The sequence below is a fragment of the Adelges cooleyi genome, unplaced genomic scaffold (genome assembly GCF_023614345.1).
Source record: "Adelges cooleyi isolate 19-005CV unplaced genomic scaffold, UGA_ACOO_1.1 ACOO_flye_CR_arks_rails_tigmint_CR_PRNA_31, whole genome shotgun sequence".
Taxonomy (NCBI): domain Eukaryota; kingdom Metazoa; phylum Arthropoda; class Insecta; order Hemiptera; family Adelgidae; genus Adelges; species Adelges cooleyi.
In genome coordinates, this window is record NW_026095981.1 from 1366506 (window position 1) to 1390434 (window position 23929).

The 23929-nt window shown below is 27.8% G+C and overlaps 1 protein-coding gene and 1 long non-coding RNA gene across 6 annotated transcripts; both read left to right on the forward strand.

Annotated features, from left to right (window-relative positions):
* The first annotated feature begins 15189 nt into the window (after positions 1–15189).
* On the forward strand, positions 15190–18252 carry LOC126839878 (uncharacterized). Of its 2 annotated transcripts, none has more exons than XR_007685986.1 (8): positions 15190–15310; positions 15476–15571; positions 15647–15807; positions 16381–16460; positions 16539–16748; positions 16871–16952; positions 17326–17484; positions 17820–18252. It is a non-coding gene; the product is annotated as an uncharacterized LOC126839878 (long non-coding RNA). The 2 variants fall into 2 exon arrangements; XR_007685985.1 differs by having other exon boundaries at positions 15476–15552.
* Positions 18253–19739: 1487 nt separating this feature from the next.
* LOC126839877 (zinc finger protein 300-like) lies at positions 19740–23630 on the forward strand. Of its 4 annotated transcripts, none has more exons than XM_050575300.1 (6): positions 19740–20057; positions 20145–20357; positions 20580–20659; positions 21058–21130; positions 21703–21924; positions 22274–23630. In XM_050575300.1, the coding sequence occupies exons 2-6, from the start codon at positions 20158–20160 to the stop codon at positions 23364–23366; spliced, it is 1668 nt and encodes a 555-aa protein (XP_050431257.1). In that variant the 5' UTR covers positions 19740–20057; positions 20145–20157; the 3' UTR covers positions 23367–23630. The 4 variants fall into 4 exon arrangements, with proteins under 4 accessions (XP_050431257.1, XP_050431259.1, XP_050431260.1 ...); XM_050575302.1 differs by having other exon boundaries at positions 20610–20659; positions 22274–23629; XM_050575303.1 differs by lacking the exons at positions 20580–20659; positions 21058–21130 and having other exon boundaries at positions 22274–23628.
* Positions 23631–23929: the final 299 nt, after the last annotated feature.

Sequence of the window (23929 nt, forward strand, 5' to 3'; positions counted from 1 at the left end):
ACTAGATTAGGTTAAAGTGTAAAGTCCGTTATCAGTAACAGCCTACCTTTGGTCTAATAATGGGTGGTTATTTATTATATCTGATTATAATACGGAATGCGCTAACATCAAATTATTATATTTTATGTGATGACCGACGTAATAAAACTACTTGTCTTTGATGAATCGAATGAAATTATTAAGAAATATAGACAAAAATTCAAATTATTACAAAGTCATAAACAGCGAACAAATGGATGAAAATTAAAAATTCAAACACTAATATTTTTTTAGACGTTCTGTTTATATATTTATGGAATTTAAAACATATGTACCCATTTGAAAAAACGAAGTTCGTAATTCTTTAACGTATAAGGGTCAAAGATAACATTTTGCTAAATATTGAAAAATGTAGTTAAATATGTAGCTAAAATTAAAAAATTCTCAAAATATTCATACTTTCAGAATAAATGAGTGTCTTACGTTAGTTGGATCACCCTGTATATGTAAACAAAAAGTGTTAAGACATTTTAGCGTTTTAATTTAAAATCGTTATCAATCTGTTCGTTTACTACGACTTTGTAAATATATTGTATTTCCTCCTATTTCTGAGGTTAACCAAAAAACAGTAGCCGTCACCGTGTGTCAACTGTGTTATACACAACTATATAAATAAAAATAAATACATTTATTCTTATGTCAGACAAAACTATGTAAATGTTCTAAGAATTTTGTTGCTTTGGCAGACCACCTCGTTGGAACAAGCGTTAGGTAACAATGTGAAAAATCAAGCGCTCGTAATCAAGTAGAAAATGCTGATTTCGATAAACATCCATGACATTAATTAGGATCCGCAGACGTGTAAAACATGATGAGTTTATTGTTTCTTTGATTATATTACTGCTTAAACTTAAAACACTTTTCTCTTATCCTATGCCGAATACTAAATTGTTAGATTTTTTAGGTTGGTACTTAAATTGACTGGACGTATTTGGAGATTTCAACAATGTCGCCAAAGATATTTCGCTCAGGTAGGTATTTGAAAGTATTCAATAGACCTAAAACACGAATCTCTGAATTCAGCCGGTATCGGTTTTCGTGGACAACTCATTGTGCGGCAAAATAAAAACACAAAAGGGTCGTACCGTCCACGGGTACGGGCTCTATGTTATTCTATTGTCAGTCTGTGTGTGTTCGCATTAAATGTTGTATCGGTGTAAAAAAAAATAAGGACGACGAAATAAACAGCTGCGGTTCGACATATTTTCAGCTCTATTCAACAAACAAGGGATCGCTCTCAAGGCGTTTTATCGCCCGAATCGTTGACGAATTCCGTTTTTTTTTTTTTTTTGTCGCTACCCCTAATTATATTCCGATCTGTTCGAAGGAAGGCACGAAAACACACCCTGGCTGGAATCACATAGTTCCGAGTACAAGCTTTTGCGATGCAGCTGTTGTTTTGTCGTGTGATTGTAATAATATAAGATTTACACAAGGCGGCACTGAAATCCGTTTTTGGCAACCCTCCACACGCGTTTGTAATATTCACGAGGGTCTTTGTCGAAAGGACGGGATTGTTACTATGTACGTTCAAAACAGCCCTATAACACACACACGCACACACCCCATTTGGGGGACACACGGCGATGGGCTATTGTGATTATCAAATATAATAGGGTTTTTTACATTACACACGAACCAGCTGTTGTTCTGCTGTTGCCGTTCTATTGTCTGGGACCGTCCGACGATTAAATTAAAATTGCAGACCCAATAACTGCCACACTATGTCTATATGATGATTCAACAATGAAAGTGCACACGATACGCCCGCAATTACACTCAAAAACCGATCTAGAGCTTAAGACTAAGTTCTAAAGTAGAAATTTCTGATATCAGTACATTTTCTTATACCGACTTACCCCTTGTTGGTAATTACTACAGTAGCTTTTTCGTATAGTCTTTCACTCCGCGTGTAGATAGTGTGAAACGATTCTCTGAGCATGTTAATATAAAAAACACCGCAATTTCATACATTTCTGATACGCTAAATTTCCTCCATTTGTCGATAGTTTATACTTGTGAGCAATTTGGTTAACTGTTTTATTTATAGGCTAAAATATCTACCTAAACCTTTGATAGTATTACATGAAACGCGCACTATGTGAAACCATCAATATAACTGTCACATGCATAAATGTACAGTTGACGAGTATTCAAAGTAATAGAGAATACATATTATTTTAAACAAAATACGAATTTTATGTATTATATAATATCAATTTATACATATAAATATGTTTATATTATATTGACTGGGTATAAAAAGTAAATTTAGTAAAAGCATAAAGCAAACATTTTAAAATCGTTCATTTAAGATGTTGATTATATTATTAGCTAATTAATCATACAAATATGTTGTTACTGTTTCCTTCCCATACTATGTAATAATAAGTACAAAATAAAATTGGTTAAAAAATATTATTAAAAATGAATACTTTATTTAAATATATAATTACCAATAAACAGAGAATTAATTATCTTGTATTATGGATTAAAAAAATTGGTAGATGCAAATATTTTTTACAAATATCCTACTCTATATAGCTACATTAACTAAATAATAATACAAATATGTTGTTACTATTTTCTTTTTATGTTTGGTAATAATAAAAACAAAATCAAATTGGTCGAAAAATATAATTAAAAATGTATAATTTTTTAAATACTTGTTTACCAATGTATAGAGATATAATTATCTTGTATTATGGATTAAAATGATGAATGTAGATGTAGTTAGGAAATCTTGGCGAGAGTAGGTAGCGAACAAATATTTTTATCTTTCTAACAAAACATAACATATTATGCAAAAGAATCTTAACTTTTTTTTCAAATAAAATATTATATACTATGTAAAAGTTATAATCCGTTAACCCACAGACAGAATATTATTCTAATAATATCAATAATAATATATGATATACTATGTAAACATTATACAGAAAAAATTATAATCCGTTTAACTACAGTGAGCATATTTATATTTTTCACAATATTTGCAGATGTTAATTTTTTGTGCTGCCGTTGCCGGCTAATATTGCAGAGCATTAGGAACTAGTCTAGTCTCATATTTAAATAGTCTGAAAGATTTAGTATTTTAATCGAATCTGTATAAATCTGCATTCTCGATCATATCATATAATATAGAGTTTTTAAATGTATACAATGGACAGCACATCTGTCCATTTCACAAAATTCCAAACAAATATTTTACAGATTATGAAATAATTCAAAATTACACTGCCTGGATAATATTTCGTGTAACGGACACAAAAACGTTTTGTCTAATTAATATTACTATCTTACAAAACTTTTATCTTGTGCTGGCATTGTTTCATTCTACAATGACATTATATGACAATACATTATATTATTTAATTAAAATGGAATCCATCATTTCTAAAACGACATAATTTATTGTTATAACAAAAATGATTGTTTTGTTTAAGTTGATACTAATATACGTAGATACATTCTCTACGTTCAGACTACATTTGTCAAACTCAAATTAAATAAATAAAATCGACATAAGAAATGCTGCAAAGTCAACGTAAGACAATATTATGTTATATTATTATTGTTTGTTTGTTAAAAATATGTACTATGCAAAAGATATGACGGTTGTTCATTATTTATTATTTTTATATTATGTTTAATTGATATTCAGTTTTATTACTTTGTATGACCAGTTAAGTATTCAGGACTTCTATAGTTTGCAGTTATGGTATTTACCGATAATAAATGCTTTTTTTATTATTACATTGTAAACAAAATTTCACACGTTTATGCAATAGTATTAATGATATTTGCGTGCGATATTTACCTTTTTTATACACGGAAAGGGTTGGTTTCCTCCAACCCGTTTAGATTACCCGCTTGTTGCCTGCATGTTTTATATTTTATTTTTAATAATTAAATTAAAACAATTGGGTTACCTGTAAACATTGTATATATTTTATCAATTTAAACGATTACCGGATAAAATAAGACATTATAAATCTACAATTTCTATTTTAAACGGACAAATTTGTAAAATTAACAATTGTAGCTAAACGCTGTACAAAAATTTACAATAATGTGTTTAGTTAGCAGTATCACTGAACTGCTGTAAGTTGTAACTACACATTAAAATAATAATAATATATCCAAAAAAATATATATATTTTAAGTTTAATAAGAAGTACGATTTAGATTTCATATTGTTTAAGTTAAATTTTAAATTTGATACAGGACATAAACAGTAGGTCATACCTTACAAATAACCATATTTTAATGAATGTAAATTGTAAATACAATATGATGTCACAATTCAACAACCTGTTAATTTATTCTAGTCAATTTTTTAGAGTTTGCCCCAACCAGCTGTGGTATTAATTTTGGCCATAAAACTATATTATATAGGTTATTTTTGATATTGAAACGAAAATTAAGAGGATATCGTAGAGTTAGACACTTGTTTTCTTAGAAAATAACTAACATTTTGTAGTTTTTCTTTTTATTACTGTACAAAAATGTTGTAAAATATTAGACAATTTTACTTAAAATACTTTCTTTAGTTTCTTTTTTTTTTTAAGTTTTGCTTATTATAAACATTTTGTGGTAGTCGCATGAACTGCGAATGTTCAGCTCATGTTATTCTGTTCGACATCACTTTAAACAAGAAAAACGCAATGGTGTGTTTTTAATTATTAAAAGGCAGTTGAATTTGTTTAGGCGTTCGTTAATTTCGAAATGTCTGCTGTAGAAGTACGAGTATTTAATTATTTTAAAAGTCTGTGTAATTAAAAGCGCGTAATTGCGTTCCTTTGATTTTGAAATGAAGGCAAGCTCTCACATTAACACAAAGTGAAAACCCTTCATTATTAATTCAGTTGATTTTAGGTGTTTATGCTATGGTCGACCTGAATGTAGTAATTAAACTTGATGATTTTCATTTTATAAAACACAACTTTCAACCGTACGGAATACACAGGATTTTCACACTGATTTTCCCATAAAATAATTTCCATTTTCTAGTTTGTCTTATTGGAGACACAATGATCCATGTTATTTTACAAAATTCAAATTATTTTATTTTTTCAGTACGCTTCAGAGCGCTATCAACTTGGGAAACCTAAACAGAATAGAAATACTACACACACGTAATATATTCTTTTGTAGAAAACACAGGACTACAAGAATACCGGTTTTAACGGTTCAACTGATTATTAAAAAAAAAAAATCGTACATTTTTTACCATGAATATAATTTTTCTTATTTTCCACCCCGCAGTGCTGCTTGCCAACACTCGGATTTCGGCAACGAAGCAGCTGCATCGATATCACCCCTCGTGTAAACCTGAAACACACAATGGACCCTTTGTTTACTGTTTCACAATAAAACTGTACCCATTGGTTGTTGTTTTTTCTTCTGAAAAGGGTCGACTGTCCCCTCGCCATGTCGTTTATTGCCATTACATCTTTCAGAGGCCATAAAAAGACGAGGAACGCGTTCGCATTGAATTCATTTCATCGCGGACATCCTCACACGCTGCACAAAGACCACAAATCGACTTGATCGTGCCGGCCATTTTCGAAGACAAACCGACTACCGTCGCCTATGGTAAGTTTTTCAATTTTTACATTATTACAATTAAAAAAAAAAAACACATTTTTTTAATTTAAACGCGAATACAGATTACAAAAAAATCACTTAGTTTTTATGTAAACCGATTATAATTTGTGCTCAGAAAATTTGTATTTTAACAAAGTAATTAAAATGAAAAAACAATTTATTTTTAAAGTATATTCTCGCGGTGCTTGGACGAAATGGTACAAGTTTAAATGTATTTGTTTTATTTAAATAAACATTCAAACATTATTTTAAAACCAACGATAACCAACAGTTTAAGCTCAAATATTTATTTTATTAGTGATTGGAAATCCAGATTTTCCGAAATTTAAAAAATCGGTGGTTTAAAATCCAGTTATAGAACTCGAAATCCGTTTTCGTTATAAATCCGTAGATTATATTTTAATTTTTTACCAATAATAAATTGAGTATATTAATTTTTTATTTATTGGAATTTTGTATATACAATTGATTTCAACGATTATATAAAGTGTTCACAAAAATAGAATGGAAATAATTCTCAAAATTAATTAATTAATTATTAGGTATCATATAAGGAAATAACTAGACTTTTGTAAAAAAAAATTTAATTTAAGTATAAAAAATAAAAATTGAATATTAAATTTTTTTTTTTAAATGTTTATTTTCCATATCTTAAATTACTTAAATAATTTTTAAAAAAATTAAAAAGGAGTTTTTGGGTCTTATTTTATTGGTTAAAAACAAAATAAAGTTCATAGGCTGTCGTTAAATTTTCAAAATAATTCTTTAAAGATAACAACTCCTAAAAATCTAGTTTTGTCAATATCGGTTAAAAATATTTCTTATTTAAATATTGTATTTTAATTAAAATTTGTATACTGTAAGCTATGACGTTAAAAATGACTGGCTATGGGTTTATTTTAAAGTTTTTTATTTTGTATATTTTTATACGGCTTGGGTAACGAGGATTTGACAGATGAAATAACTTTTTTCTTTATTAGATTTTAAAACTTATACACAATTTGATTGTTATTCTTTTTATTTCATGCGCTTTAACTATACAATTATAGTGGTATTTTATTTGTTCGTTAAAAATAAGTATTTAAATACTGTTACTCAAATTTCAGCGGTAAATGTATTAATGTAGTTAATAAACAGTATTTTTTTGGTCTTAGTTAATCTCAGCCTTAGCTTATCTCAACAAAAAGTTAAGGCCTACGATTTTTTTATTTTAAAAAGCAAACAGAGATAATGTAATTTATAAAATACGAATTGCATGTATTATTTAAAAATACATACATATAAATATTTTTATATTACATTAAATAGGTACATTTAATGAGGGCTAAATCAAACATTTTAAAATCGTCCATTTAAGATGTTGTATTTATTATTAACTAAATAATAATACAAATATGTTGTTACTATTTTCTTTTTATGTTTTGTAATAATAAAAACAAAATAAAATTGGTCGAAAAATATAATTAAAAATGTATAATTTTTTAAATACTTGTTTACCAATGTATAGAGATTTAATTATCTTGTATTATGGATTAAAATGATGAATGTAGATGTAATTAGGAAATCTTGGCGAGAGCAGGTAGCGAGCAAATATTTTTAACTTTCTAACAAAACATAACATATTTTGCAAAAGAATCTTAACTTTTTTTTCAAATAAAATATTATATACTATGTAAAAGTTATAATCCGTTAACCCACAGACAGAATATTATTCTAATAATAACAATAATAATATATGATATACTATGTAAACATTATACAGAAAAAATTATAATCCGTTTAACTACAGTGAGCATATTTATATTTTTCACAATATTTGCAGATGTTAATTTTTTGTGCTGCCGTTGCCGGCTAATATTGCAGAGCATTAGGAACTAGTCTAGTCTCATATTTAAATAGTCTGAAAGATTTAGTATTTTAATCGAATCTGTATAAATCTGCATTTTCGATCATATCATATAATATAGAGTTTTTAAATGTATACAATGGACAGCAAATCTGTCCATTTCACAAAATTCCAAACAAATATTTTACACATTATGAAATAATTAAAAATTACACTGCCTGGATAATATTTCGTGTAACGGACACAAAAACGTTTTGTCTAATTAATATTACTATCTTACAAAACTTTTATCGTGTGCTGGCATTGTTTAATTTAACAATAAAATTATAATATGACAATACATTATATTATATTACAGAATTAACTGAAAAAACTTGTTTTATTTCCTTTGGCTAACAGACGCAACAAAATTATTTAGTTTGTATCTAAAATTTATTCGAAACTCTTTCGAAATGTTTGAAAATTTTTAAATAGTTTTACTCAAATAACAGCGGTATATTATTAAAGTAGTTAATAAAACACTTTTCGGTTGTTTCATCTCAATAAATAGTTAAGAGTCTTGCGATTTTTTTATTCTAATCATAGATAATACAATTTAGTTAATTTTAATGTTTATTTATTAATAACAAATATGCGTCATCAACATAACTCCGTCGTGTATACGGCAAGAGTAATTTTCAAATTTTGTTGTGAAAGAAACCTTCAATGCTCAATTATTTTATATGATCTTAAGTACAAAGAAAAATTCCGACCTTTTTCCCGAATCGAAATTCCTGAATGACTTTTTTCCCGAAAGTCGGTAACCCGATACATGTAATGAACATATTTATTGCTTAAATTTTACCAAACACTATTGCGCGCTTTAAACCGATTTTACTTTAAACCTTTGATCTCCTCCTAGACTTTAGCCTGCAAACCTAGGATATTTTTAGTTTAGCAGAGCGAGCGTATCGAGCGATGCAAAAATACTCGGTGACCTGCTGTACGATAATAAATCAGCAATTTAAGGTGTAATGTACAATTTTGTTGATATCGCGCTTTTTTTTCCATTTCGGGAAAAATACCGTGAACCAAAAATTCACATTCTTATTTAACTATAAATGCAGAACGTTTTTGGGGACAAAACAATTTAAAAAAAATAGTGGCCAACATTATTTAGCTATAAAATATAATTATGTAGTATGTAATAATGATTTTTATATTTTTAGTATCTAAAATTAGTATTCAATTGATCAAAAAATGTTTAAATAATTTTACTGGCTTTCCGTCCGTAAAAAAGTAAACTTGTTTTCTATTTATTATTCAATATTTTATATTGGTTGTAAATTTTGTACAGCTTATTATGTACCTAACCTAAGACTGTTGTGAGAATTATACTTGTGGTCACGATATTGCTTTGTGTTACTGTTAAGATACATATTTTAAATTAGTTATTGAGCTGATTAATCATATCTTTTTCAATGAGATTGTAATAAATATAGTTTTTTTATATTTATAATATAATATTTACCTATCATCATATATAATGAAAGGTTAAATAAAATGCGTGAAAAAAATAGCAACCTTCACACACGCCTACATATGTGGAATGTGCTTAAAGTCTTTTTCGGCGAAAGGATCAACTGGTATCGCACATTTAATGGCCTAATGAGATGTAGTTTTTGAGAAAAATTCTTTAAGCATACAGCGCATTGGTAGGTAATATTTGATAAGTACTACCAGTGCGATGTATGCTTAGTAATTTTCTCAAAACTCTTACTTCAAAACATATAAACTTCAGTACACTGGTCAATAGGATAAAAAATCTTGGTCTTTTAATTGTGGTTCAGTTGAATATGAAATTTCCGCAAAAATTGTCGCTTCAATCTATATTCCAACCATGCTTGTTTAGTTTTAACTAGTTCATTTTCAGTTAATGTCGTCTTCTAAATCCAAATGATTTTTAAACGAGTTAATTTATGTTTCGATATTTTATAATTGTTGGAAAACAAAAAAATATCTTTAAGAAATTAAATTTTAAACAGAGGTAATATAATTCAGTTCATTTATAATGGTTATTTATTAATAAAAAACATGCGTCATCAACATAAGCCCGTTGTATACAGCAAAAGTAATTTTCAGATTTTGTTACGAAAGAAATCTTAAATTTGAAATTTTTTTTATATGATTTAAAATACAATGAAAAATTCATATTCTAATTTAACTACAATACAGAAAGTTTTTTGGGGAGGGGGAAATAGTGGCAAACATTATTTAGCTATAAATTATCATTATATAGTTTGTATTAATGAATTTTATATTTATTATGTATTTTTTTATGTAATTTTTAAATAATTTTACCGAGTAATATATCATAAGGTTTTTATTTTTACAGGGTTTTTACGATTTTAAGCTCTTTTTCTTTTCGGAATGTAATTTAATTTGTTTAATAAAAAAATAAAATCAGAAGTGATATAATGTAACTAATTGATTGTGGTAATTTGTTTTAATAGGTATTTGGTCAAGGATACCGAGTCAGTCGGATAAGGGAAAAGTTAATGGAGGATATTTTAATGAAGTAAGTAAAATATATTATGAAATGAGTTAAAGATAGGCATAATAAAATTGATGAAAGTGATTCCGTGGGAGATGGGAGATAAGATAAGATATATAAGAGTAAACTGTAAAAATTATGTATAAGTTACAACTGAAAAATCTTTGCCGCATCCAAACTCACATCAATGAAGTTCAGTACAAAATTATCAAAGTGGAGTCCAGGTGAGCCTACAGCTTATTTCCGAAGCAATCACGTAACTATATATTCATTCGTGAGTGCTTCGGACATAAGCGAAGGCTAGCCTTTCGTCCGTCAACCAACAGCACCCTTTTTTTTGTTATTTTTTAAGACACAAGTACTGAACATTTTATTGTATATTCTGATCGAGCTGTTATCTAGCACTGTTAGTAATTGCAAAAAAAAAAACAATTATTATTTCAATAATGAAGTATTTAATTAACATTTTGTGTTTTGTAATTTATTAGTTTGATTAGTTTTATATTTTATGTTTTAATTATTTTTTGCATATGTTAACATAATATTTTGACACAAATTAAAACGTTTAGATTTCATCGAAAATCACATAATGTATCAGCTGGAAAATCAAACAGACTTGAAATAAAAATAAATTGCTGTCCAAAAATCGAACAATCAGCAAAACTAATCATATGCGTTTTTGTGAAAAAAACTTCAAACACAAATCACATTGGTAGGTTATGTTTTAGCTACATATATATATGATAAGCCCTACCAGTGTGGTGTGTGCTTAAAGCCTTTTTCAACAAAATGACCAACGGGATACCAGGTGTCACACACACCTATTTCAGTACAAAATTATCAAAGTGGAGTCCAGGTGAGCCTACGGTTTATTTCCGAAGCACTCACGTAACTATATATTCATTCGTGAGTGCTTCGGACATAAGCGAAGGCTGGCTTTCGTCCGTCAACCAACAGCACCCTTTTTTTTTTTGTTATTTTTTAAGACACAAGTACTGAACATTTTATTGTATATTCTGATCGAGCTGTTATCTAGCACTGTTAGTAATTGCAAAAAAAAAAACAATTATTATTTCAATAATGAAGTATTTAATTAACATTTTGTGTTCTGTAATTTATTAGTTTTTAAGTTCTTTTTCTTTTCGGAATGTAATTTAATTTGTTTAATAAAAAAAATAAAATCAGAAGTGATATAATGTAACTAATTGATTGTGGTAATTTGTTTTAATAGGTATTTGGTCAAGGATACCGAGTCAGTCGGATAAGGGAAAAGTTAATGGAGGATATTTTAATGAAGTAAGTAAAATATATTATGAAATGAGTTAAAGATAGGTATAATAAAAGTGATGAAAGTGATTCCGTGAGAGATAGGAGATAAGATAAGATATATTAGAGTAAACTGTAAAAATTATGTATAAGTTACAACTGAAAAATCTTTGCCGCATCCATACTCACATCAATGAAGTTCAGTACAAAATTATCAAAGTGGAGTCCAGGTGAGCCTACGGTTTATTTCCGAAGCACTCACGTAACTATATATTCATTCGTGAGTGCTTCGGACATAAGCGAAGGCTGGCTTTCGTCCGTCAACCAACAGCACCCTTTTTTTTTTGTTATTTTTTAAGACACAAGTACTGAACATTTTATTGTATATTCTGATCGAGCTGTTATCTAGCACTGTTAGTAACTGCAAAAAAAAAAACAATTATTATTTCAATAATGAAGTATTTAATTAACATTTTGTGTTTTGTAATTTATTAGTTTGATTAGTTTTATATTTTATGTTTTAATTATTTTTTGCATATGTTAACATAATATTTTGACACAAATTAAAACGTTTAGATTTCATCGAAAATCACATAATGTATCAGCTGGAAAATCAAACAGACTTTAAATAAAAATAAATTGCTGTCCAAAAATCGAACAATCAGCAAAACTAATCATATGCGTTTTTGTGAAAAAAACTTCAAACACAAATCACATTGGTAGGTTATGTTTTAGCTACATATATATATGATAAGCCCTACCAGTGTGGTGTGTGCTTAAAGCCTTTTTCAACAAAATGACCAACGGGATACCAGGTGTCACACACACCTATTTCAGTACAAAATTATCAAAGTGGAGTCCAGGTGAGCCTACGGTTTATTTCCGAAGCACTCACGTAACTATATATTCATTCGTGAGTGCTTCGGACATAAGCGAAGGCTGGCTTTCGTCCGTCAACCAACAGCACCCTTTTTTTTTTGTTATTTTTTAAGACACAAGTACTGAACATTTTATTGTATATTCTGATCGAGCTGTTATCTAGCACTGTTAGTAATTGCAAAAAAAAAAACAATTATTATTTCAATAATGAAGTATTTAATTAACATTTTGTGTTCTGTAATTTATTAGTTTTTAAGCTCTTTTTCTTTTCGGAATGTAATTTAATTTGTTTAAAAAAAAAATAAAATTAGAAGTGATATAATGTAACTAATTGATTGTGGTAATTTGTTTTAATAGGTATTTGGTCAAGGATACCGAGTCAGTCGGATAAGGGAAAAGTTAATGGAGGATATTTTAATGAAGTAAGTAAAATATATTATGAAATGAGTTAAAGATAGGTATAATAAAAGTGATGAAAGTGATTCCGTGAGAGATAGGAGATAAGATAAGATATATTAGAGTAAACTGTAAAAATTATGTATAAGTTACAACTGAAAAATCTTTGCCGCATCCATACTCACATCAATGAAGTTCAGTACAAAATTATCAAAGTGGAGTCCAGGTGAGCCTACGGTTTATTTCCGAAGCACTCACGTAACTATATATTCATTCGTGAGTGCTTCGGACATAAGCGAAGGCTAGCCTTTCGTCCGTCAGCCGACAGCTCGCTATTATTAGATAAAAATTTAAGAGTATCTATCCACACTACAAGCGGATTCATAGGCACGTGTATGTCTTATAACCTAGTGGAACTTATGGATTTTTTTTTAATTTTGTCATTTTTAAAGAAACAAGTACTGAACATTTTATTTTATATTCTGATCGAGCTGTTATCTAGAACTGTTAGTAACTGTAAAAAAAAAACAAATATTATTTCATTGGATCGAGACACAAAAATGTACTGAAATAAATATAGAGAACGTTTCGCATTGTGTCTGCAATGTATAAACTGCTTCAATTTATTTTGTTCAACACTAGTAATTTGCTTTGTTGTTATGATAACATAGTTTTTATATTTCAGTAGTATAGTTTTTACGTTATAAAATATATAAATAAGTAAACTGACAATTAATATTGTTAGTGCTTTATTAAGAATGTATCTCATTTAACTACGTTTCCTCTTTTGCAACAAAATGTATAACTTATTTAATACAAAAACCGAATTAACTAAAAATTAAATAAACTAAGACGAAATTCAAACCATTCATAATATGACAATTTAATTATTTAATCAGCAATATTATTGTTGTCAACGGAAAAGAGAGTTCTTAGTAAATGTGTTATGTTATTTAGTCAGTAACTCTAAATGTGCTTGGAAATATGATTTTTTTTTTAGTAGTAATTTACTATATTTATCTAGCGAAATAGTGAAAAAAAGTTGTTTATAATATGATATTATTTTTATTTTTAAAAATCTAGTCAACAAATAGACGTCATAAACCTGCATATTCTTTTAATTATTCTATGGAAGTTCTTAACGTGTTTGTTCATGTATAAAAAAAATGTATTTATTTTATTCTGTATAAAGAAGTATAATCTCTATATTTATTTAATATTCTTAATATTGCCATTGTTTTATTAGTACTTTTGGATAAACAAAGTGTACATATATAATGTAAAATATGGTACAAATGAAAAAAAATCCTAAAATATGTACTAAAATGATGATGTGGCACAAAAACCAATACAAATAATTGTCTTCATTAAAAGTTTAATTTATCTGTTTATTTTTTTTTAGGACCTCCTTCGACCACGGCAAATGGAAAACATGTTGTTACCTACAAGCTGTAACCGAACACAGTTGTAACATTTATTTAAAATAAATTAACCACAATGAAAAAATCACAGTGTACCTACTTTCTTTTGTAATCACTTTAAATGATTCCTTAAAATAACTCTCAGCTTTTTTACCAGTCACAAAAGACACTAACGCAAGAACAGATTATCCATCGTTATGTTGTGTTTAAAAAATACTACACAAAGTTAAACCTTGTGTAGTATTTTTTAAACACAAACTGACAAAAGGTGTTAATAACTAATCAGAACATGTTACTTGTTTAATTATACACAACAGTGTATGTAACTGATAACACCTGAAAATAATTAATATCATACAATTTTATTTTATATATATAAAATAATGTTAAAAAGTATGAACGTTTTACATACTATGACCAAAGAAAACTAACTAATACTAATATAAATCGATACAATATATACTGTTTAATAAAAACCGCTTAAACGAGTTTTCAGCTTATCATTTACAGGCATTTAATACTTCTACAATATGTCTGTCTGTTGTTCTGTTTTTATCTTATTATTTCTATTATTACCAATAAAAAAATATGAATAAAGTATGTAAATAACTTTCAATAGTGGGGAAACAATTATCGACCGTTGTTTTTTACAAGTTAAAATATATAGGCTAAAGAACCTTAATTGTATTCGAATCCTTTAAATAAATCTAAAAAATATTTATATTTTATCAATCTAACGAAAACGCAGAGAAAACGTCATGTTAAATTAGTTGAGTTAAATATTCAAAATTAATCAAAAGAATTTTTACTCAAATAATATATTTTTTATAAATTATTAAGTAAGTATTAGGATATGTGTTAAAATAAAAATAGATACCTTAGTCTACAAATTTTAACATAATTTTAATCAATTGTTTAAAAGTCACCGTGTAAGTTGTATCTATACATTTAACATATAAATAGGTATAATATCATTTGAATTATTGCCGTTTGGTTCTAGAGATAACAGTTAACTCTGATAAACGTTAGTTATATTTTAGTTACTTTTATTCTGATAGAATTGGCAGACTGATAGAATGTGATTTTATATTTTTGTGTTATGGGGTTGGTCACGCTGATAAAATAAAAATTGTGTTATCTTTTGGAAGAACTCTTATCTCTTATCATTTTTTGGAAGAACTGCCCCCGGTTCACCCCATTACGCCTTCTATTATCAAATATTTCTGGATTGTTTAAATTGCCATCTACCATAGACAAATCTACACTGACGAAACTAATAAACTAACTAAAATTTAAATAAATCAAAGTTGAAACTATTAGGTAATGTTATATTTATCTGGACTATGCCGAACTGCCTGTGCTGTGTATTGGGTTGTTAAAAAGTGTCAAACATTTCAGCACCGGTTTTAAGCAAAATATTTAAATTACAATTTTTCTTTTTCTAAACACATTTATATTTTATTTTAATGTCTTTAATGTATTTAGGCTACAATTAATATCAATAAAGTCCAGGACCGGACACGATAAGAATAAGAACGTGTCAAACACCAAGAGAAACTCTGGTTTGTAAAATACTGAAATGTATATTAATTTTTAGATGTTCATTAATTATGCTTGTGTTTTATTCTATAAATAAGAAATTTTGTTGTTATTTAGAGTAAACGAATGGCTTGAATACTAAGTGGAATGGTTTGATAGGGTGACTCCCAACTATCTGTGTATGTTCCCTTCATTTTGCTACCTACATCTGCCGTCTGCGTATCGCAACAATAAACGGTTGAAGCCTACTGTATTGCCATCATTTTTTAATATTCAAGGTTTGTACTAATTACACAGAGTTAATTAATAGATTTACGTAGTGAATTGTAGAAGTTGGGTATAAAATAAAAAATAATTATAATTTAGCTGAGCGGCTTGAACTCTAAAATTGTAAATTTTAGTAGTTAGTTATAAAATCTAAAATAAAAATAATTATTATTTAGCTGGACTGAGATATATGTTAAACAAAGCAGACATTACAATTTTACCGTGAACATTTTGCCTTTACACCAAACTAACAATAATAATATGATTAATAAGATTTAAAAAAATAAATAAATAAATAAATAAGTACAAGTAAACGATAAATAACAAATTAACTAAACTAATAAAAAATTATATATGTAAGTTAAGTATAATGGTAACAACACACAATTCTTCTTAATTTCTAATTTAAAAAACAAAAAGCCTACTCACTTGAAAAACACTAAATTTAAATGTTGACTTAACTATGAAAATATTACAAATATGTTTTATACCGTCCAACAACATTACCATAATAAAATTACCTATGGAATCATAATATACATCCGTCTAAGACATTTATTGATTAGTAATTTTTATCATTCCAGAGCAGGCAGGCAAACGGAAACGACGTGTGATCATAAAACGAAAACAATATGGACCAATTCTCACAGCAGTGTTCTTTAAAGTAAGATAAAGTTTATAAAGTACAGAAATTATCTTGTATGTTGTAGTTTTTCTAATTAAATTTTATTTTGATTTTTAGTATAAATAAAATGACGAAAATTCCGACAATTAAAATAGAAGAAAATCAAACAGACGATTGTTATTATTATTCCATAATATAACATAATAATATAATATATTGGAGAAGATTATAAGCCGTTGTCTGCTTTCATGGATAGATTGTTGTATTTTTTTTTTAGTGATATTCAAACGAGGAATGCGACAAAAGTCGAAGTCAAGCAAAACAAAGGTAAGCAAATCTGTTAAAATGTACGTATGGGTATCCAATCGCAACTGTTATAACAGCTAAAACAAAATTTTAATGTTCAATATATTCAGTTTGCAAGAATAACTATTGTAATTTATGTTTAGATATTGGCAATAAACTGGTAAAAGGTGTAATCATAAAACAAGAAAATGAAGATACAAAAGATGACATCCCACAATTCAGTTTGTAAGTTTATAATATTGTAATTTGCAAAAACCTTTCTTATTTTTTTCAGTTAAATTTTATTAATTCTATTCTATCTTTGTTATTAGTTTAGTATGTGGTACTTGAAAGCAAATTATTTGTAGAAACAATCTCAAAGTATGATACATTAAATTTAATTTTCTAATACTGTTTAGAAAGTTAACAAACTTTATTTAAAATAATATTTTATCTTATTCTAAAATAATGTTCTACTTAGAACTAAAATTATGTGTGATATACAAGCTAGTTTTTGATATATTGATTTTGGTCTCTGGCCTTGGCAATAGTAGTTTCATACTAAAGTAATTTTATTTTCCAAATTATTCAATTATAATATGCGTTCTTTTTTTTTTAGTTTCTCTGAAACGAACAATGAGACAAAAATTCACTCCGAAGTAGACTTACAAATTTTGATGGTTTGAGACTGAGGTACAAATGGAACAAAATATGTTGTTGGACGACCAACTGACCAAAGACACTAAATATTACTTTTAAATATATGTACTATTATTTCGTAAGTTTGTCCTATTTGGAACTCTGTAATTCAAAATAGAACAGTGAATGGTTTATTTAATTTTTGCCTGCCGCTGTGCACACAATTAGTTCAGATAGTTTCATATACATTTTTTGTACGTATTGTAAAATTATCTTTTATTTTTTTGCATTTACTGTATCTTAAACCTTAATTTAATAGTAGGCTGTAATAAAATAAAATTAATAAAAACAATATACAAGTATGCAAAAAAATTACAGCTACAAATGTATTGTTTACAACAGCGCTTCTGCTGGAAGGTTAAATATATGATAAATTATTAGTTCTATTTTTAATAAAAACATTGTTTGTTGCAGTGTTAATAAACCGAGCGATGCGGCGATTATGCCAATTGAAACAAATGGAAATAATACACTCCAAAAAGGAAAACAAAATTTACCGAAAAGTAAAAATCCTAACCGGAAGAGGGAAGGGATCAAGGGAAAAAACGGCAGACTACTCCATGAATGTGCATTGTGTTTGGAGTCTTTTTCAACAAAGTCCAATCTGGTACAATACAAACGCATGCACTTTAACGAAAAAACAAAAGCCTACAAATTTGACATGCACTAAGTGTATTTCAACGCGCTATGGTCCTATTCTACACGAACGAATACACATTGGAGAAAACCCTTATACGTGTAGCTTGTGCTCGAAGTCTTTTACGGCCAAATCCAAACTTTTATTATAAATTGTTTCTCTCTATATATTATGGTTTATGTTGCAATGACCAAACTAAGTAATAATTTGTTGTAGTTTTTTTTTTTTTTTTTATATAGCCTTTATTATAAATTTAACAGCTAGTTGTACAGTGTTATTATTAAAGAAAAAATCAAATCAAAATTAAATTTTTTTTTTTTTCAAAAATAAAAACCCAATTGCAATAATAAAGTTTTTATAATAGAAACTCCATGTCAATATCTTACACCCTTTTTTGCCAAAAATATTAACTTTTGTTATGGATCAATAAATAAACTCCAATTATAACCATATATACCAATAATTCATAAAATCATAAATAATTTGATTAATTTTTAAATACTGGTATTGTCTATTTTAATGTTACTAGAAAAGAAAACAACAGAGAAATTAAGCAAATTGTAACATTAAGATTTCATAAAAACGCTCAGAATGAAACAACAAAAACAATTTGAGACAATATCAGAAAAATTGGACGAAGTAAAAAAAATTAAATTCCTGAATGTCAAGATAAAGTTAAATTTAACAATGAAGCGTTAGACAATTTAGTCAGAACAGAAAATATTGAACACAATTGAAAAAAAATTGCTGTCATTTATATGTGTGTCTTAGTTTTCTAAGTTTTTTATCGCATTTGTATGGCTTTTCACCAGTGTGCAAGATACTGTGTCCAGTATGAAACTGTTTCTCAAAAACTACTACTATTATGTACGCCAACTTCGGTGCACGTGTCGGAAGGCCTACAATTTTACAATTTGCAATTAGTAACCTCCTGTAAAATATGAAGATTTTTGATTCATTAATATTGTAAAGATATTCAGTATTTTATGTTGTTATTTTTTCCTAACTTAATTTTAGTTTTTATTTATTTATATTATTTAATGGTTGATTAATTTGATACCTGTGTTTTTTTTTACTCAATATTGTGTTGCAATTCAAAATTTATAATATTACGTTCTTGTGTGCTACTGTACCGTAGTCAGCAATTATTTATCTTTGATCGAGCACTGTGTTATAATAATTAAAAGGTATAGGTATGTATTTTACAATAGTTGCGTTCAAAACTGGTTAATATTTCACTATTGATTTGTTAGCAAAGTTAATTTATTTAAATAATAATAATAACTATTATCATGATTATTGATTAAATGCAGCAAATTAGACTGATTAATGTATTTATCGTTTAATCAAAATCAATATCATCAATAAAACAAATACAAAACATTAACATCAAATTCTTAATTTCCCATATAAGTCTATGGTACACATGCAGGAAGAAAGTAAAATATTTATTTGGTAAAATGTATAATTTGTACATAAAGGCATTTCATAAGTGTATAACCTACGGCTACGTTTGATCACCCAACCGTCATGAGCAGTAGGAAAATATTATACTGGTGAAAATGATTATTAGAGGTTGGGACAATTGTCTATGGGCTTTTTATGGTTTTTGGTTAAAGTGTTGCTCGCCCAACTACTATCTTTGATACTAGTATCACATGTTTTGATAATTCATATCTAACGATCTTGTTAATTATTTTAATTTTAACGAGATTTACGAACCATTAAGTTAATTTATTGACGTATCTTTATGTTGTTTAATAATTAAATACTTCAATGTTATTGGAAATCGTCAGTGCTGTGTATTGGGTTTATCAAAAAGAGTGCAACGGACTGCATGCCAAACTTAAAACTTTTTAAAATCTCAAAAAAAAAAAAAAACATGTTTCTCAAACACGGAAATGTACATCAAGTAAACAGTACCATGCAATAGTATTGCCCACTGAACAAACATTAATTGTATCGTAAACATATTTGAACGATTATTGGGAAAATAAGTTAGACAACCTAGTTTGGTAAGATTATTTTTTTCGTTTATACATTTTTACTAAAATTACAACTTAGTTAAAAAAAACTAACGAAACTTTAAAACGCTGTTGTAGTACCAACGAAAACATGGAGAAAGTGCCAACAATTAAAATAGAAGAAGATGAAACTAAATATTGTTTCTATAGTTCTATGATAGAAATAGTGGAGGATTATACTAACATAGACTATTCAAATGATATAAAGCCCCATTACATTGAAAATTCTTACAATTGTAATTTGAAAGCCCAGGACTGTCCTAAAAAAAATGCCAAGAAAAATAAATACAGGTAATTTGATTTTTAAGAAACATATTTTAAAAATAATTGAGAAAAACTGAGTAGTTTAAAATAATATGGGTACATATACAAACAATTGTAACTTTTGAAGCGTATATTCCTTATTGGGACTTAAATAGCTGTAATAATTTGTAAATCCCACAACAATCTTAAACAAGAGCTATATATTTTGATATATTTTAATTTAGAGATATTGTTTTAATTTTTAACTAGGTACTGGTTAAATTATTATTTTATTTATAGTGAAATTAAAACGAGCTATGAAACAAAAATTAAACTCAAGCTAGATGAAGGTAAGTAAACAATACATGTATACACATGTATGTTTTAAATCCACAATATTATTAAATTAAGTTTCAATGTTGATTGTAGTTATATAAAAAAAAAAAAAATTAGCCCTTTTATTCAAAAGCAGGCGGGGTATACTGAAAATGATCCTATAAGAAAATATCCAATTTTTGTTATTATTTTATCATAGTAGAGCTTAAAAATTATATTTTTTTAACAAAATAATACCTATCTTGTCTTTTTTAGACCAATCAATCTAAATCAGACCTAACTTTTTTTTATTATCAATATATTATAATTTATAATAATGGCCTTAGATCTTAATGTATTTAGCCTTTGACTGATTAGAATAATAGTTAATTATAATCAATTAGAATAAATAGTAATTATATTTTATATTTAGATGAGAGTATTAAACCGTTAAATGAACTGATCATAAAGCAAGAAAACAAAGATGATATTTCACAATCATGTTTGTAAGTTTATAATATTTCATAGATTATTAACAAAAATTGTTCTTAATTTTTTTCAGTTCTTATTATTTGGCTCTATCCTATGTTAATTTTTTATTAAATCATATTACAAGAATTATAATAATTTTACATTTAAATATTGTTACCTGTTCATATTTACTTACTGTATTTTTTGTTGATATTTAATTTTATCGTAAGGTATACAAGGTGACTCATTTGTAGTTTGCAATTCATTTTTTTTTTAATATCACAGTTATTTTAATTTCTAAAAACATGTTAACTTTCCGGCTTCACTGTTTGCAGATTATGAACCAATCTCAATAGGTTTGCATTCTTTCATATAATGAAAGGCACGTGGGTTAGTGATTTAAAGCGGTAGTGTCGCACGGTCCCAGTTTTGAGTCTCGGCAAATAGCAGTTTGTTCCTCCTGGCAGGTGACAGTTTAGGAGGAGTAATGGCCACCTGTTAAAAGTTTTAAAATTGAACCTTGACCATTGACTGTCTTTAACATATCATGGTTTGACTTTGTAGTTTCTCTAATTAAAATATGCACTGTTCTTGTTTTATTGTTTAGTGAGACTGAAAAGAAAATTATTGAAGTCAAAGTAATGAAATACGATAAATATTGGTTCAATACTGTAATAGAAGTCGAAGAAATTGTAATGTTGAGTTCGGAACATATTGATGATTATACAAACAATACAAAGCCATATGATTTTCACAAGTCATATAACAGTAGCAGTTCGACTTTAGCTCAGAACGTTGCTCGTGATAAAATCTATGAAAAACCTTACAGGTAATGAAATTAGTTTTGAATTGGCAATTTCTTTTGTAACTAATATTGCACTTTGATTCTTTATCGGACTTTAAATAACGTTAGACGTACAAATTCAAAAAAAATATATAATCCCTGTTTTAAAATGCTTTGGGTTCTAGGAAAATTTATCGAGAATGAACCTTAAATAACAAATAAAAAATGATTGTGTAAATATGTAATTTTAACACTAAATAAATTTTTATTAAATAAACAATGGAAGTTTTAATTAGTTAAATAATAATAATTATTTGTGTTATTTATGTGTAATTATTACAATTATTTTAATTGAATAGTTTTTTTTTTTTAATACAAGCATTTTTTGTTGTAGTATTAATGCACCGATAGACGAGGTTATTATGCCAATTGAAACAAATGGAAATTACCAGAAAGAATCGCTTGAAAATATTCATATTCCAACAAAATCAACCGACAAAGTTTTAAACGAAGCACAGTCGTTTGTGTGCAACATGTGCCAAAAATCTTTTAACGCCAGAAAGCAAATAATTCGTCACTTTGAAGTATCTCATAACATAAATCCAGTTGTTAAAAATACACTCCAAAAAGGAAAACAAAATTTACCGAAAAGTAAAACTCCTACCCTGAAGAGGGGAAGGATCAAGAGAAAAAACAGCAGACTACTCCATGAGTGTGCATTGTGTTTGAAGTCTTTTACAACCAAATCCAATCTTGTACTACATGAACGCGTGCATACCGGTGAGAAACCTTACACGTGTACCCTGTGTTTGAGGTCTTTTTCAACAAAGTCCAATCTGGTACGACACGAACGCTTGCATTCAAATGGAAAAACAAAAGCTAACAAATGTGACATATGCTTTAAGTGTTTTTCAACACGCTATGGTCTTATACTACACGAACGAATACACACCGGAGAGAAACCTTATACGTGTAGCTTGTGCTCGAAGTCTTTTACGGTAAAATCCAGTCTTGTAATACATGAACGTGTGCACACCGGTGAGAAGCCTTACACATGTAGTCTTTGTTTGAAGTCTTTTTCGATTAAACTTTTACTGATGCAACATGAACATGTGCACACCGGTAAGAAACCCTATACATGTGACGTGTGTTCGAGGTCTTTTACATCAAAACCTTATTTGGAGGTACACAAACTCAGGCATGCTGGTAAGTATCAATACAAATGTGACATTTGCTCTATGCCTGTTTGGTCGAAAACGCATCTCGTGGCTCACAGACGCATACACACGGGCGAAAAGCCCTACAAATGCGATGTGTGCCAAAAATCTTTTTCGTTGAAATCCACTTTGGTATCCCACAAACAAGTGCATTTTGATGAGAAGCTCTATACATGTGATATATGCCAAAAGGCCTGTTTGAGCAAAAACTCTCTGATAATGCACAAACACTTGCACGATTGCGTCAAATGCGGCTTGTGTTGGTTGTAACTTTGGTCGAGAACAGACATATCGCGTCATGCTCACTCTGACAATGAAATTGCGTTTACTCGGTTTGAGTAAGATTTTTGTCAATTTAATATATAATTTCTGTTTCCGTGTTTCAAATTCTTACAGTTATGAATAAATGTATTATGTTAAATATAATAAATAAGTTAAGGTTTTTTTAGTTGTGAAATTATAAACAGTGTTATCGACATTATTTTATTATATCCATAGTTGGTTCTTGTTAAAAAAAAAAAAATTAAATTTCGTTGTACATTATTATTATTTATACATAAACAATTATCATTGCTATGCATTAAATTACAATGTATACTTGGGTTTAGTTCCGTTATTAATAATTATACATCCGTTTGAAATCTGTTTTGGTTTTCAGGTTGTGGTTCCGGTTGTCTAGGATCCGTTACAATTTCCATAATTTTACCTAGAAATCATCAGATTAAGTCATAAACATATTTTGTAAATTACAATTACAAAAGTAAACATGGGTGGATTTTTTACACAGCAAAACTGTATATTTGTCCCTTTCCCAAATGGTCTCAACATATATT